Source organism: Panthera pardus, unplaced genomic scaffold (genome assembly GCF_024362965.1).
Source record: "Panthera pardus isolate Hobbes unplaced genomic scaffold, ASM2436296v1 HiC_scaffold_13, whole genome shotgun sequence".
Lineage (NCBI taxonomy): Eukaryota > Metazoa > Chordata > Mammalia > Carnivora > Felidae > Panthera > Panthera pardus.
The window spans coordinates 162,339,051-162,351,680 of record NW_026526688.1 but is presented as its reverse complement, the minus strand read 5'-3'; the positions used below and the strand labels follow the sequence as shown (position 1 = coordinate 162,351,680).

General features: G+C 36.5%; 1 protein-coding gene across 24 annotated transcripts in view; it reads left to right on the top strand.

Moving 5' to 3' along the window:
• Positions 1-12,630, top strand: part of FIP1L1 (factor interacting with PAPOLA and CPSF1) — an 81,383-nt gene that overhangs the window by 61,104 nt on the left and 7,649 nt on the right. For all 24 annotated transcript variants that reach the window (XM_053901586.1, XM_053901579.1, XM_019469863.2 and 21 more), the window contains 2 exons: positions 1,703-1,758; positions 8,797-9,010. In XM_053901586.1, the coding sequence (XP_053757561.1) occupies positions 1,703-1,758; positions 8,797-9,010 (270 nt within the window). The remainder of the gene's footprint in view (positions 1-1,702; positions 1,759-8,796; positions 9,011-12,630) is intronic.

The window sequence follows — 12,630 nt, the reverse complement described above, 5'->3', positions numbered from 1 at the left end:
AACATGAAGTAGTGCCTGAGTCTAGATCTGGGTTAGCTACTTTTATGTAAGACGTTGGACCTATAGTCCCGTAACAACACAGCACAGAGAAAACCGAATGATAGTATTTTGAAATATCTTGGTTTGATTTATGACACACTGATGAAAGAAATTCCTAGATTGGTAAAAACGTGGCTGTAGTCATTTTTGTGGTGTCTACAGATGACTAGTAATCATGAATAATGCACGTCTCTTTTATGATTAAGTAAGAACAGTTCTTAATGGGGACCATAATAAAAGCTGCCCGATTCTTTATGAGCCTGCAGGAACTCAGCTTTCACAAAGGAAGATTGGATCCATTCTACATGGCAGTAGCCTTATTTTTTATGCCCTGCAGCACTAGGAGTACTGTACTAGAGAGTATTTACCTCTTTACAGAGATGCCATTTATTTACATAGATGGCAATATGGTGTTGAACAATATAGGTTTTGGAAGTCTCCGATCTGGCTCAGAGTTTGGCTTCAGAATTCCCTAGTTTTGTGCTGCTAGGCAAGGTTCATAACTATTCTTTGAGACTCAGTTTCCCCTTTTGCCAAATGGTGTTTAGATAGAGTTGTGAAGATTAAAACAGCGAGTGAATAGAACAATCAGCACATTCTTGGCAGATAGAAATCAATAAAAAATGGTAGCCATTACTATTTCCTCTAAAGTACCAAGTAAATTTGATGAAAATAGTGTATTTCTGAAAAATGATCCAAATTCTATTAATAGAAAAATTGTGAGAACTTTACATCAATAGCATCAAACCACGCATAATTTTCAAAAAGGAAATGATAAAGCCCAGTCTTAATTGTGAGAATATAAGGATTTAATTTTATTACGTCCTTGTTAAATATTTTTCTCAATCAACAAATGTTAAAAAGTATTATTTGTTTATCCTGTCAGTGGGGCTGAATTTCTGAATCATTAAAACCCTTTTTTTTTTTTTTTTTTTTTTTTGAGAGAGAGTACAAGTGGGGAAGGGGCAGAGAGAGAGGGAGAGAGAGAATCTGAAGCAGGTTCAGCATGGAGACTGTTGCAGGACTCAGTCTCATGAACCTCGAGACAGTGGCCTGAGCTGAAATCAAGAGACAGACATTTAATCGACTGAGCCACTCAGGCACCCTAAAACCTGTTGTTTAAGTTTATTTATTTTTGACAGAGACAGAGTGCGAGCATGAGCTGGGGAGGGGCAGAAAGAGAGGGAGACACAGAATCTGAAGCAGGCTCCAGACTCCAAGCTGTCAGCACAGAGCCCGACGTGGGGCTCGAACTCACAAACCGTGAGATCATGACCTGGGCCAAAGTCGGATGCTTAACCGACTGAGCCACCCAGGTGCCCCCAAAACCTGTTGTTTTCTTTTTTTAAGATTAAATTTTAGCAAAGTCTCAAGTACTCTGTTAGTCTCAAAGTTTTCTTTTATCTTGGGAATCAAGCTGAATTGTGTTCACATTAAAAGTACTAGGAAGCTATATTTTTTTTACAAGTGGGTATTAGGTTTAATATGTTTTCAGGTTAAAAGCCTGTTTTTGTATTATAAAGTTAAATTACAGAATTAAGGTTTATCATTATATGGTAGTTAAATGAAAGACATAATTCTGCCTTGATGTTTTGCATTTGCACCAAACTGTTAAAATTTAGAACTTATTTGCAACACATAAAAATACATTTTTCTTCAACAGTGGACATTCCTCTGGTTACGATAGTCGTTCTGCACGTGCTTTTCCATATGGCAATGGTAAGTGTTATTTTTAGCTGCCCAGATTCAGTCTGAACCAGTATTTAAATATTTTTAAAGCAATAAAAACATACTTCTATGGTTTAAAGTACTATCTTATAGAGCAATTAAAAAATATTAACTAAAAGAATAACTATGTCTTACATTCTAGGTTACTTTACAGAAGAATTTTCATTTTTTATCAACTGTACTCTTAAAAATTAGTAAATGGTGACAGCATGGATATTTGTACCTTGCCTTTTCCTAAAAGGATTTAGGATTTGTCAGCAAATTGTCTCAAACTTCGTTCATAATCTTTTTGTTTCTTGCTTCAGGTCATCCAGCTAACCTTGTTCTCCTCTTCCCCTGTTTTTTTCTTCTAGATCTTTTGGCTAGGTCTTCTTTCCTGTTCACTCTTTGCAAAGTAATCCATTCTAGGGGCTTCTGATACCGCCTTCTGCTTAGATCTCTTGATCATCCATTCATTTATTTTAAAAGTGCTATGCACTGCACTAATTTTAGGGATACAGTAAGCTATAAACACTTATCAAATTTATAGCCTGGTGAGGAACAGCCAGGTGACAGAAGAAGGTGTTATGGGAGCATAGTGGAGGGGGTCTCCCACTCCAGAAGGGGTGGAGAGGGAGATAATGTTATTTGAGATTGAAATCATGTTCAGAGGCATAGGGGTGAGAGAGAACCTGGTAGGCATGAACTGAAAGAAGTCTGGTGTGGCTGGAGTGTAGAGATTGCATGATGAATGTTTAGAGAGGAGATAGGAGGTTGTGCAAGGTGTGATAGCCATGCTGTATAGATTTTCAACCTTATTCAGAGGGCTGTGTGGAGCCATTTATTCTATGCTGAGCTATGAAATTGCTAGACTTACATTTGAAAAAGGTCCATGTTGGCTACTTACTGTGAGGAAATTGTGGATTTGTAGGGTGGATGGAAGGAGGAATGGCAAAAATGCTGCTTGATTTGGGGAACAAGAACCTACTGGAATAATCCGGGGAAGAAATGATGATGGTGTCTTGTATTCAGGTAGTACCACTGGGGATGGAGAACATTGAAATCCCCCAAAGGCATTTGCACAGTAGAAGTTATAAATCTTGGTAGTAGGTCAAGTGTCAGTCATCTACATCCATTTACCAGGTAGGTATCTGTACCGGGGTGTTGTACTGTCCTTCAGACCCACCTTGTCCAGACTACATGTATGCCCTTTATTCACATCAAAAGGTGGTTGTTTCTGTTGACTTGTCTCAGTGATTATACAGCCTTTTATTGGTTTGTTGGTTTGTTTATTAGTTCTTGCTGGGCTCCCAGGAAGTCCTGCTCCTTAGGTTGGAGTCTTACTTTTCCCTCTCATTATTTATGTGACTTTCATAGATCTTCAGCTATTAAACTTAGTGAGACTACATTAAAGCACCTTCATCCTACCATTTAATAAACCCTCAAATATTAGCTGTGATTTTTATGATGATCCCCACCATCTCCAGCAAGCTCCGAGTTCTCTCTCTTTTCTGCAGTTTGAGGCAGGGTAGCTTGATTGTTAAAGCACAGGCCCTTCAGTTAGCCTGGGGGTGGGTCCTGCATCTATCTTATCCTTGTAACTTGGGATAACTTAAATAACCTAAATCCTTTTCCTCCTCTGTAAAATAAAGTTTGAGCATAAAGGGCTCAGCACAATGCCCATAATATGTAAGGCCTTGGCACCCATTACTTGTTTAATTATTTAAAATTTTATTTTTACCTTTTTTTAAGGCACTTGTCATTTTCTTTTTCGTGAGATTCCTTGTATATTTGTTTCCGTACACATAAACATGAGGAATAGCCCATATCAGAAGGAGTAAGACTTCATTCTTGAGGTTACCTATACAGTTTCCTTGTGGAAGATTTCATTATTTAGTATTTATTAAGCATTTAGCTTTTTCTCAAAGTAATACATGCAAATTTTTAATCAGTATATTAGCAAGAGTTTTCTTTTCACTCTTTCCAACCCCAACACCTCTCTCAGAAGCATTTTTTTAAAATATGAAGGACTTCTTTAGTAATAACAGTTATAAAGCATATTGCAAAAATTAATGAGAAGAAAGGAGTTTTCTTCATCCTAATCAAACAAAGCTTTGGAATGAAGATGATGATCCATCTTCCTCTATGTTGGTAATTCTGTTTTACCTTTGTTAATTTATTTTAGGATTTTGTAATTTATCCTCAAACACTGCTTACTAATTTTTCTTGATGTGCATATTAATATATTAAGAATGTGCTCATGGCACCTGGGTAGCTCAGTCGATTGAGCGTCTGACTCTTAATTTTGGCTCAGGTCATGATCTCATGGTTCATGGGATTGAGCCCCATGTCAGGCTGTGCGGTAAAAGCACAGAGCCTGCTTGGGATTGTCTGTCTGTCTCTCTCTCTCTCTCTCTCTCTCTCTCTCTCTCTCTCTCTCCCCCCCCCCTTCCCTCCTCCCCTCCCCTGCTCATGCACATTCACACACACTCTCTCTCAAAATGAATAAATATATTGTGCTTATAAAGTAAGACCCAGTTAAAAAGTATTTGGGAGAAGTATCAAAGAACTGCAGAGACCAGCATTTTTGATGCTTTTTAGTTCTTCTGATGGTCTGCATAGCATTTGTATATAAGCTTATCACTCTATTTCTTGATTTATATAACTATAGATACCATCTGTTATCATCCTCTTATGATAGATGTGTACTTTGCTCACTTACCATCACTACCCCTCTCTTTTCCCCACCAGTGAAGTTATGACTATTTTTGTACCTCTTTCTGTTATCTACATGTCCTTGGTTTCATGTACTATCAAGTACCTATCACCAGGCAAATTTCCAGGCCTTCACCTCTTCCCCCTCTGCCTGCCAGCTTTGGTCAGCCATACTTCTGCTTAGGAACATTTATATTCTGTCCTATAACCCAAACTGTCTGTGCCCTGACAAATTTTTTATTCTGAAAGCTAAACAATAAACCATATTTACATTATTAGGACTATAAAAATATTGTATAGAGATAATTATAACACTCAAGCCCTGTAAAGGAGAAAGTTCCAATGGCAAATTGAAATTACCTTTTTTTTTCTTAGACTTCATCAACTGTAAAATCATACTACATTTTAATTGGGTTCATATTTGGGGTGCCTGGGTGGTTTCTGTCGGTTAAGCATCCAACTCTTGGTTTCAGCTCAGGTCATGATCTCAGTTTGTAGGTTCAAGCACCGCATCAGGCTCTGCACTGACAGTGTGGAGCCTGCTTGGGATTCTCTCTCTCCCCTCTCTCTCGGTCCCTACCCTGCTTGTACTTGCTCAAATAAATAAACTTAAAAAAATATAATTGGATTCACATTTGAACTGTGACTTTCTCCATCTCAAGGTTTTTTTCCCCAAAAATGTTTTCAGATTTTGTTTTTCATGTATGTCCTTAAGCCATCTGGTGTTCATTTTTGCCTGTGTTATAAGGTAATGATATAATTGTCCCAGTGTCATTTGTTGAATAGTTTATCCTCCTTGAGGGATTTATAATGTCCCATCCATCAGGTTTCCATGTACGCTTGAATCTGTTTCATGGCTTCTTAGACTTGACTAACTCTCCTTTGCTAATAATGCCACATTAGCTTAATTACTGAGTTTTATAGTAAATCTCCTATCTGGTTCAGCAAAATCTACCTACTTATTCTGCTTCAGAAGTATTCTGGTGCCATTGCTCTTACATATCCATTCTGAAATCAGCTTTGGAAGTTCCATGAACAACTGTTTTGAGATTTAGATTAGTGACATTTATATTATGCTTACTTTAGACAAAACGCTGTTAACTCGTGTAGTCCTGACAGCTTTTAAAGCAGGTGTACTGTTACTATTCCCATTTTATGGATGAAGTAATTGAAGAACAGCCAGATTAAGTGGTTTCCCTGGTACCACAGAATAAGTGGCAGAATCAGGAGCTGAAACCAGGCAGCCTGGCTCCAGAGTCCTTGCTGTTTGTAAACTAGATTGGAATTACATTGATGCTTAGATCATTTTGTGTGGAATTTGTATTTTACAGCATTGAGTCCATCAACGAACAAGGACTCTCTTTATTTATGGAGATGTTCTTTAATACATTTCAGTCAAGTGCTATAATTATCTTTACACAATTTTTGCACATCTTTGGTTAGATTTAGTCATTGGTATCTAATGTTTTTGTTGTTTTAAGTGATATATTCATTCGAACTTCCTGTTTTGTATTTGCTTGTATTTAGAAATAGGATTGGTATTTGTTCTATTTATACATATAGTATGTATATAGTAATCAATATGTATATTGATCTTGTAGCCAGTTATCTGTTGAACTCAGTATAATTTGTCTATAAAGGCTTTTTAGCCTGTAATACATATCTGCAGATAATGATTTTGTTACTTTTCAGATTCTTGCTTCCCTCCCTGTTTTTTGTTTGTTTGTTTGCTTTGTGGGAGGGTTCTTAACTGTTCTGACCAGCATCTCTTTATAATGTTGGAGTACTGAAAGTGGAGTTCTTGTCTTATAACCCCCCTCCCCCCCGCCCTTTATTTTTAAGGAAAATGCTTTTACATTTTTACTACCAGGCTTTTTTTGCTATTTGGTTTTTGATGGAGTCCTATATCAGATCAAGGAAAGTTTTCAAGAGCCTTTAAACTGAATGGATTTTGAGTTTTAATCAAATGCTTTCTGAGATAACCATACCGTTTTTCTTCTCTAATCTGCTAATGTGGTAAATTTCTAAATTTTTCTAACATTAAGTCACTGTTTATTTGCTAAGATAAACCTAACATGGTCATGATTAGTTATCTTTAAAAAAATAATAATAAACATTGATTGATTTAGGATTTTGACATCTGTGTTCACATGTAAGATTAGCCTATAATTTTTCTTTATTTGTATTGTCTTTAACTGGTTTGGGTATTAACAAGCCACGTGGGATAAGTTAGAGAATAATCTTTTTTTTCTATTCTTTGAAGTTTATACATTAGAATGGTCTGTACCTTATAAATTAGTAAAACTCAACTGTAAAAATGATCTAGTCTCTTGGGAAGGTTTCAAGTTACTGATCAATGTCTTTCATAGTTAGGGGAGCAGTGAAGATTTCTTTCCATTCTTGAGTCACGTTTTGGTAAATTATTGATTGATCATTTGAAATTAGTCCATTTCAGCTAAGTTTTTAAATGCATAGGTATAAAGTATATCCTCTGTATTCTTAATCTCTGTAACATCTGTAATTGTGGTTTTTTTTGGTTTTGATTATGTGGCCTCTTTTTTTCTTAATCTTGTCAGAATATTGTTATGTTTTGTCTAGTCTTCAAAAACCACCTTTCAGTTTTTTTTCTTATTGTATGGTTCTTTTCTATTCTACTTTATCTTTATTATCTCCTTTTTGTATGATTATTCTGTTTGTGTCTAAGTTCTTAAGCTTTAGACTTCCATCTTTTCTAATGCATCTAATGTTTTTTAAGATTAAATTTCTCTCCAGAACAGTTTGCATCCCTATACTTTTGATGTCATATTTTTATGTTCAGTTCCTAAATGATTTAAAATTTATTTTTTTTTACCCCTGCATTTTCAGAAATGTGTCTTTAATTTGAAATGTATAGAGATTAGGTTGTCTATTTTACTTATGAAAGTACATAATGTACTTTTATAAGTGTTTCATATGTGCTTGAGAAGAATGATTATTATTTAGCTGTTTTGGGCAGTATTCTATTATATTCATTAAATCAAGCCTGTTAACAGTGTTTTGCTCAAATCTTCTATTATCTGTAGTGAAATTGTTTTGTCTGCTTATACTGGCAGTAATTGAGAGCAGTTGTGTTAATCTTCCATGATCAAGGTGGATTTTTTTATTTCTATATATTCAAGCTATTTTACTCTCTAAAAATTTAAGCTTGTTTGTTAGCCACCTGGAAGTTTAGTTCTGTCTCTTGGTGAGATGCATCGTCTATTCCCTTTTCGTGGCCCTTTCTGTCCAGGTAATCCTTCTTTGTGAGTCTGCTTTGTTGTTAATCTAGCTGTTTCTGAAGAGCTACAGAGATTAGGGGGATTGGTATTTTCCTGTTCCTCCCATCTTTCTGCTTTCAACCATTTTGTTGTTTTTATGTCCTTTATGTTCAGAATATTAGAGGTTTTGTTTTTTTGTTTTCATAGTTTTTCAAAGTACTAATCAAACTCTTTCGTTTAACTAGTGAATTCAGTCTCTTGAATTACTGTGATTATTGAACTGATCAAACTTGTCTTCTCTAACCCTCATCCTTTCCAGGTCTTTTTGAACTGAGTTTTTCAGATATTTTTTTAAATTCTATTTTTCCTTGTAGTGTTTTGAAATTATACATTTTGTTTCTATTATTTTAGTGGTTATTTTTGGAATGTATTATGTATATATTTCATCGAAGTTCTTTTGGTGAAGTCTGTTAAAACTTCTGGTCATTTAAAAAAAAATTTTTTTTAACGTGTATTCACTTTTGAGAGGGAGAGAGCATGCGTGTGAAGGGGAAAGGGCAGTGAGGAAGACAGAGGATCCGAAGCCGGCTCCGTGCTGTGAGTGCAGAGCTTGATGCTGGGTTCAAACTCAGTGAAACATGAGATCATGACCTAAGCCGCAATCAAGTGTCAGCTGCTTAATCGACTGAGCCACCCAGGCGCCCCCACTTTTGCTCATTTTTGAATCTGTGAATGTCTTTTATTCTTATTCTTGAGATTTAATTTTGTTTAGGATATCTTTCTAGGTTGACCATTACTTTCTCTCAACACTTTGAAGATGTCTGGTTTATGTTTTTAGTATTGGAAAGTTTGTGGTGTATCTAATTCTGGTTCCTGTCTTTGTATGTTAGGGCTTTAAGGTTTGTTTCTGGATGTTACCCCAAACTATGGGTATTTACCATGCATTATTTCTCTTTTCTATTTATAACCTAGGTTTCCATTATAATCTATAGATGAAACATTTTTGGTGGGAGTTTTGTCTTGTTTTTCAGTAGAGTTTTGTCTGTCTCGTTTAAGTGCCATAACTTTTGTTTTGAAATGTTTTTGTCTTTTTCTTTAGTTGCCTTTCCCCACCTTCCTGGTTCTGCTCCTTCATGGCCTAGTCTTGTGGATACCAGCAAGCAGTGGGACTATTATGCAAGAAGAGAGAAAGACCGAGATAGAGACAGAGACCGAGACCGGGAGCGAGACCGCGATCGAGACAGAGAAAGAGAGCGCACCAGAGAGAGAGAGCGGGAGCGTGATCACAGTCCTACACCAAGTGTTTTTAACAGGTTTGTTGAACGTGCAGGAATTCGTACACATGTGTTTCATGTACACTTTAGAATTTATATTTGGTGCAAGGATGGAAAATCTAATTCACTTGGGAAAGGATTGCTTTAAGAGTAGTTAGTATAACCAATGAAAAGTGTTAAGGCTTTTTAAATTCCTAGATGCTTTCCATTATGCAAAATAATAATCTTCAATTTGTTCACTTCTTCCTTAAAGGAATTTGAAAATATTTTTATCTTTTCATCTAAGATTTTTATCTTAAGTTTAAATAGTTGGCAAGAGATAATTTCCAGTATATTATAAACATTACAATTTTAAAATAAAATCACTCAAATTTTAAACATACCCAGTGGGTTAAGAGCATTATAGTGATTTGCTAAACCTCGTCATCATATTTTGTAAAAATGCATGTAACAGACTCTCTTTTAACAGTTGGAAATTTCACATTTCTCTGTTTGAACTCTTATTTCTGAGCAACTTTCCCCAAAGAATTTTATTCCTCTGTAAAATATTTTTATTCTTGAATAAGTTTTTAAAAATGGATCATTCTATCCATTTTTCTTGCAGCATACCTATGGTAAGTTTAAACGTCTAAAAAATTTATGACTGTAAGATTAAGTATTTAAAAAAATTTTCCCCTCATTTTAATTAGTACTTATTTAAATATATATAGATAGAGCAACCTTTGAAAATAATTTAGTGGAACTACATCCCCTAATGTTATGGAGGACTTTCCAAAACCCATCCCCAATTAAGTATATGTATTCATGAGTGAATATTACTGTGGCTAGGAAAAAACAGACTTTTCCATTAATTATGTTTCTTCTAAAAAAAAATTATATATATATATACACACACACACACACACACACATATATATATAAGCCTTGTTCACATAAAATACTTAAATGAGAATTGATGGAGTTTTGTTGTGGCTCTGTCGTTTAATTAATTGAGCACCTGTAGATTCAGTGATATGCCAGATTTACATAGGTAACCTGTCATCAAAACTATTATTATTTTTTTTAATGTTTATTTATTTTTGAGAGAGAGAGACAGCACGAGCAGGGGAGGGGCAGAGAGAGAGGGAGACACAGAATCTGAAGCGGGCTCCAGGCTCTGAGCTGTCAGCAGGCACCCAGGTGCCCCTCATCAAAATTATTTTTAAGGATCTGTCGGCTCTATCAGCTATTCAACTTTTTTGAAAGCAGAGAATTGGAAACCTCCTGGCTTGTGAAAGTACTTGTTACTCAGTGTAACTGTTTCCTTGGGCTGCCATTACCAAGTCCGACACACTGGTGGACTACAACAACAGTGTATCCTTTCTGCAGTTCTGGAGACTACAGGTCTGATACCAAGGTGCCAGCCTATCTTCCTCATTTTCATAGGCTCTGAGGAATGATCTGTTCCATTTCTTGTAATTTCTGGTGGTTGTTAGCAGTCCTCGGTGTTTTTGGTTCTGAGATGCGTCACCCCAGTTTGTGTTTCTGTCTTCATGTCTCATCTTCCCTTCTGTGTCTCTGTCCAAATTTCTGTTTATAAGGATATCAGTCATTGGATTAGGGTGCAACCAAATCCAGTATGACCTCACCTTGACTTAATTACATCTGCAAAGGCCCTGTTTCCCAAAATAGTCACATTCGCAGATATAGGGGTTAGGGCTTGAACTCATCTTTTTCAGGGGGCGGGAGGAGACACAATTCAACCCAGTACATTCAGGAATTTAAACTGAGAAAACTAGAATTTATGAAAGAACACCAAAAGGGCTTTACTAAGACTTCTCAAAAAACTTCCAGTTATACCCGTTTAAAGTTTCTTTTAGATGCATCTTTTTTTTTTTTTTAATTTTTTCAATGTTTATTTATTTCGAGAGAGAGAGAGAGACGGACAGACAGAGTGTAAGTGGGAGAAGGGCAGAGAGAGAGGGAGACATGGAATCCGAAGCAGGCTCCAGGCTCTGAGCTCTCAGCACAGAGCCCCCACGCGGGACTTGAACTCACAAACCGCGAGATCACGGCCTGAGCCAAAGTCGGAGGCCCAACCAACTGAGCCACCTATGCGCCCCAGATGCATCTTTTCAAACTTAATATGCTCAGAAAGAATTGCTCATTTTAATACATCTTTGCAGATAGCCTTTAAAACAGACTTTGTTAAATATTTTCATGCAAACTTTGGAGTTGCAATTTTTCCTCATTCCATTTATGGAAAATAGCTACCGTATAACTTAATTGGTAAAAGACAGCTCTCATCAATCCTGACAGCCAAATCACAAGTTTTTATCAGAAAAGAAGTCTGATTTCATTTTTTTGTTCACTTTAAATGAGTATAAGATGCTGCCCCTCAACACTTTTGATTTGCTTTTCTTCAGAGGGACTTCAATGGATTTTGTTTGTTTGTTGTTTTAACTAGGTCAAGGAAAATTGTTTATGACTTCCACCACACTACTTTACATACAGTATATCTGAAGTTAGGACATCCCAGAAGACAGAATACTCCCATTTCTTACTCCGTATTTTATCCTTGACAGAAAAATGTGTCAGATAGGAAGACTGAAAGCCTTATAGAAGCTTTGTTATTCCTTGAATAAAATAGATCTGACATTAATATTTTAAATTAGATATCTAAAAAAAAATTTTTCATGTTTATTTTTGAGACAAAGATCATGAATGGGGGAGGGTCAGAGAGAGGGAGACAGAGAATCCGAAGCAGGCTCCAGGCTCCTAGCTGTCAGCACAGAGCCCGACGCAGGGCTTGAACTCACAGAACATGAGATCACGACCTGAGCTGAAGTCGGACGCTCCACCGACTCAGCCACCCAGGCACCCCTTAAATTAGATATTTTTAATGCCATGATTGTGTTTGCACCCTGAGTCAATGTATCAGAGTAAAATCGGTAAAAGGAATGCCTTTTGTAAAGGGCTAGGAAGTTGATTGTGAGAGAAGAGATTGGATAAGCGGCATGATGCTTTACCCGCTGGTATGTATCATTACGCAGTTCACGTTTAGGAAAGTTTCTGGAAGTTGTGGGTGGCAGTCGATGCCTCAGAACGTTTTGTGCCACTGGAAAGAATTCATACGCTGACGTGGTACTGGCACGTGTGCTGGTCTAGAGAATAATTCAGAATTCTCCTAATGATCCACAGGTCCCAGGCCAGTACACCTTCCTACATTTTAGAACACCCAGTTCTCTCTCAAGCCAGTATATCCCATGTTTTAGCTATGCTGAACTAGATGGTATTTTGGAAATCCCCCATAGTTCCATACTCGTTCATGTTGTTCCTGGCTTCTGTGAGCTTTTCTGAATCCCCCCAAAAATGGAATTATTTCCTTCACTTGCTCTCTAAGTATTTAGCGTATCTTCTTTAAAGCATGTCTTTCTTAGCAAGCCTGTCTAAGGGTGTTGGCCACCATCTTCCATTTCTGTATTCTCAGTACTTTGTATAGTTAATGCCTAACATGCAATGATAAAATGCCATACGTTGCAGGGGAGGAAGATGAATATAGTAAAGACAGTTTTGAAAGCTGTTGTGTGAAACTCTGTTTTAGCTAGGCAGATTTTGAAATTAAGAAAAATCAAACTTTATCATTAGGAAAGCATTGATTTTAGCATCTCGTTAAAATA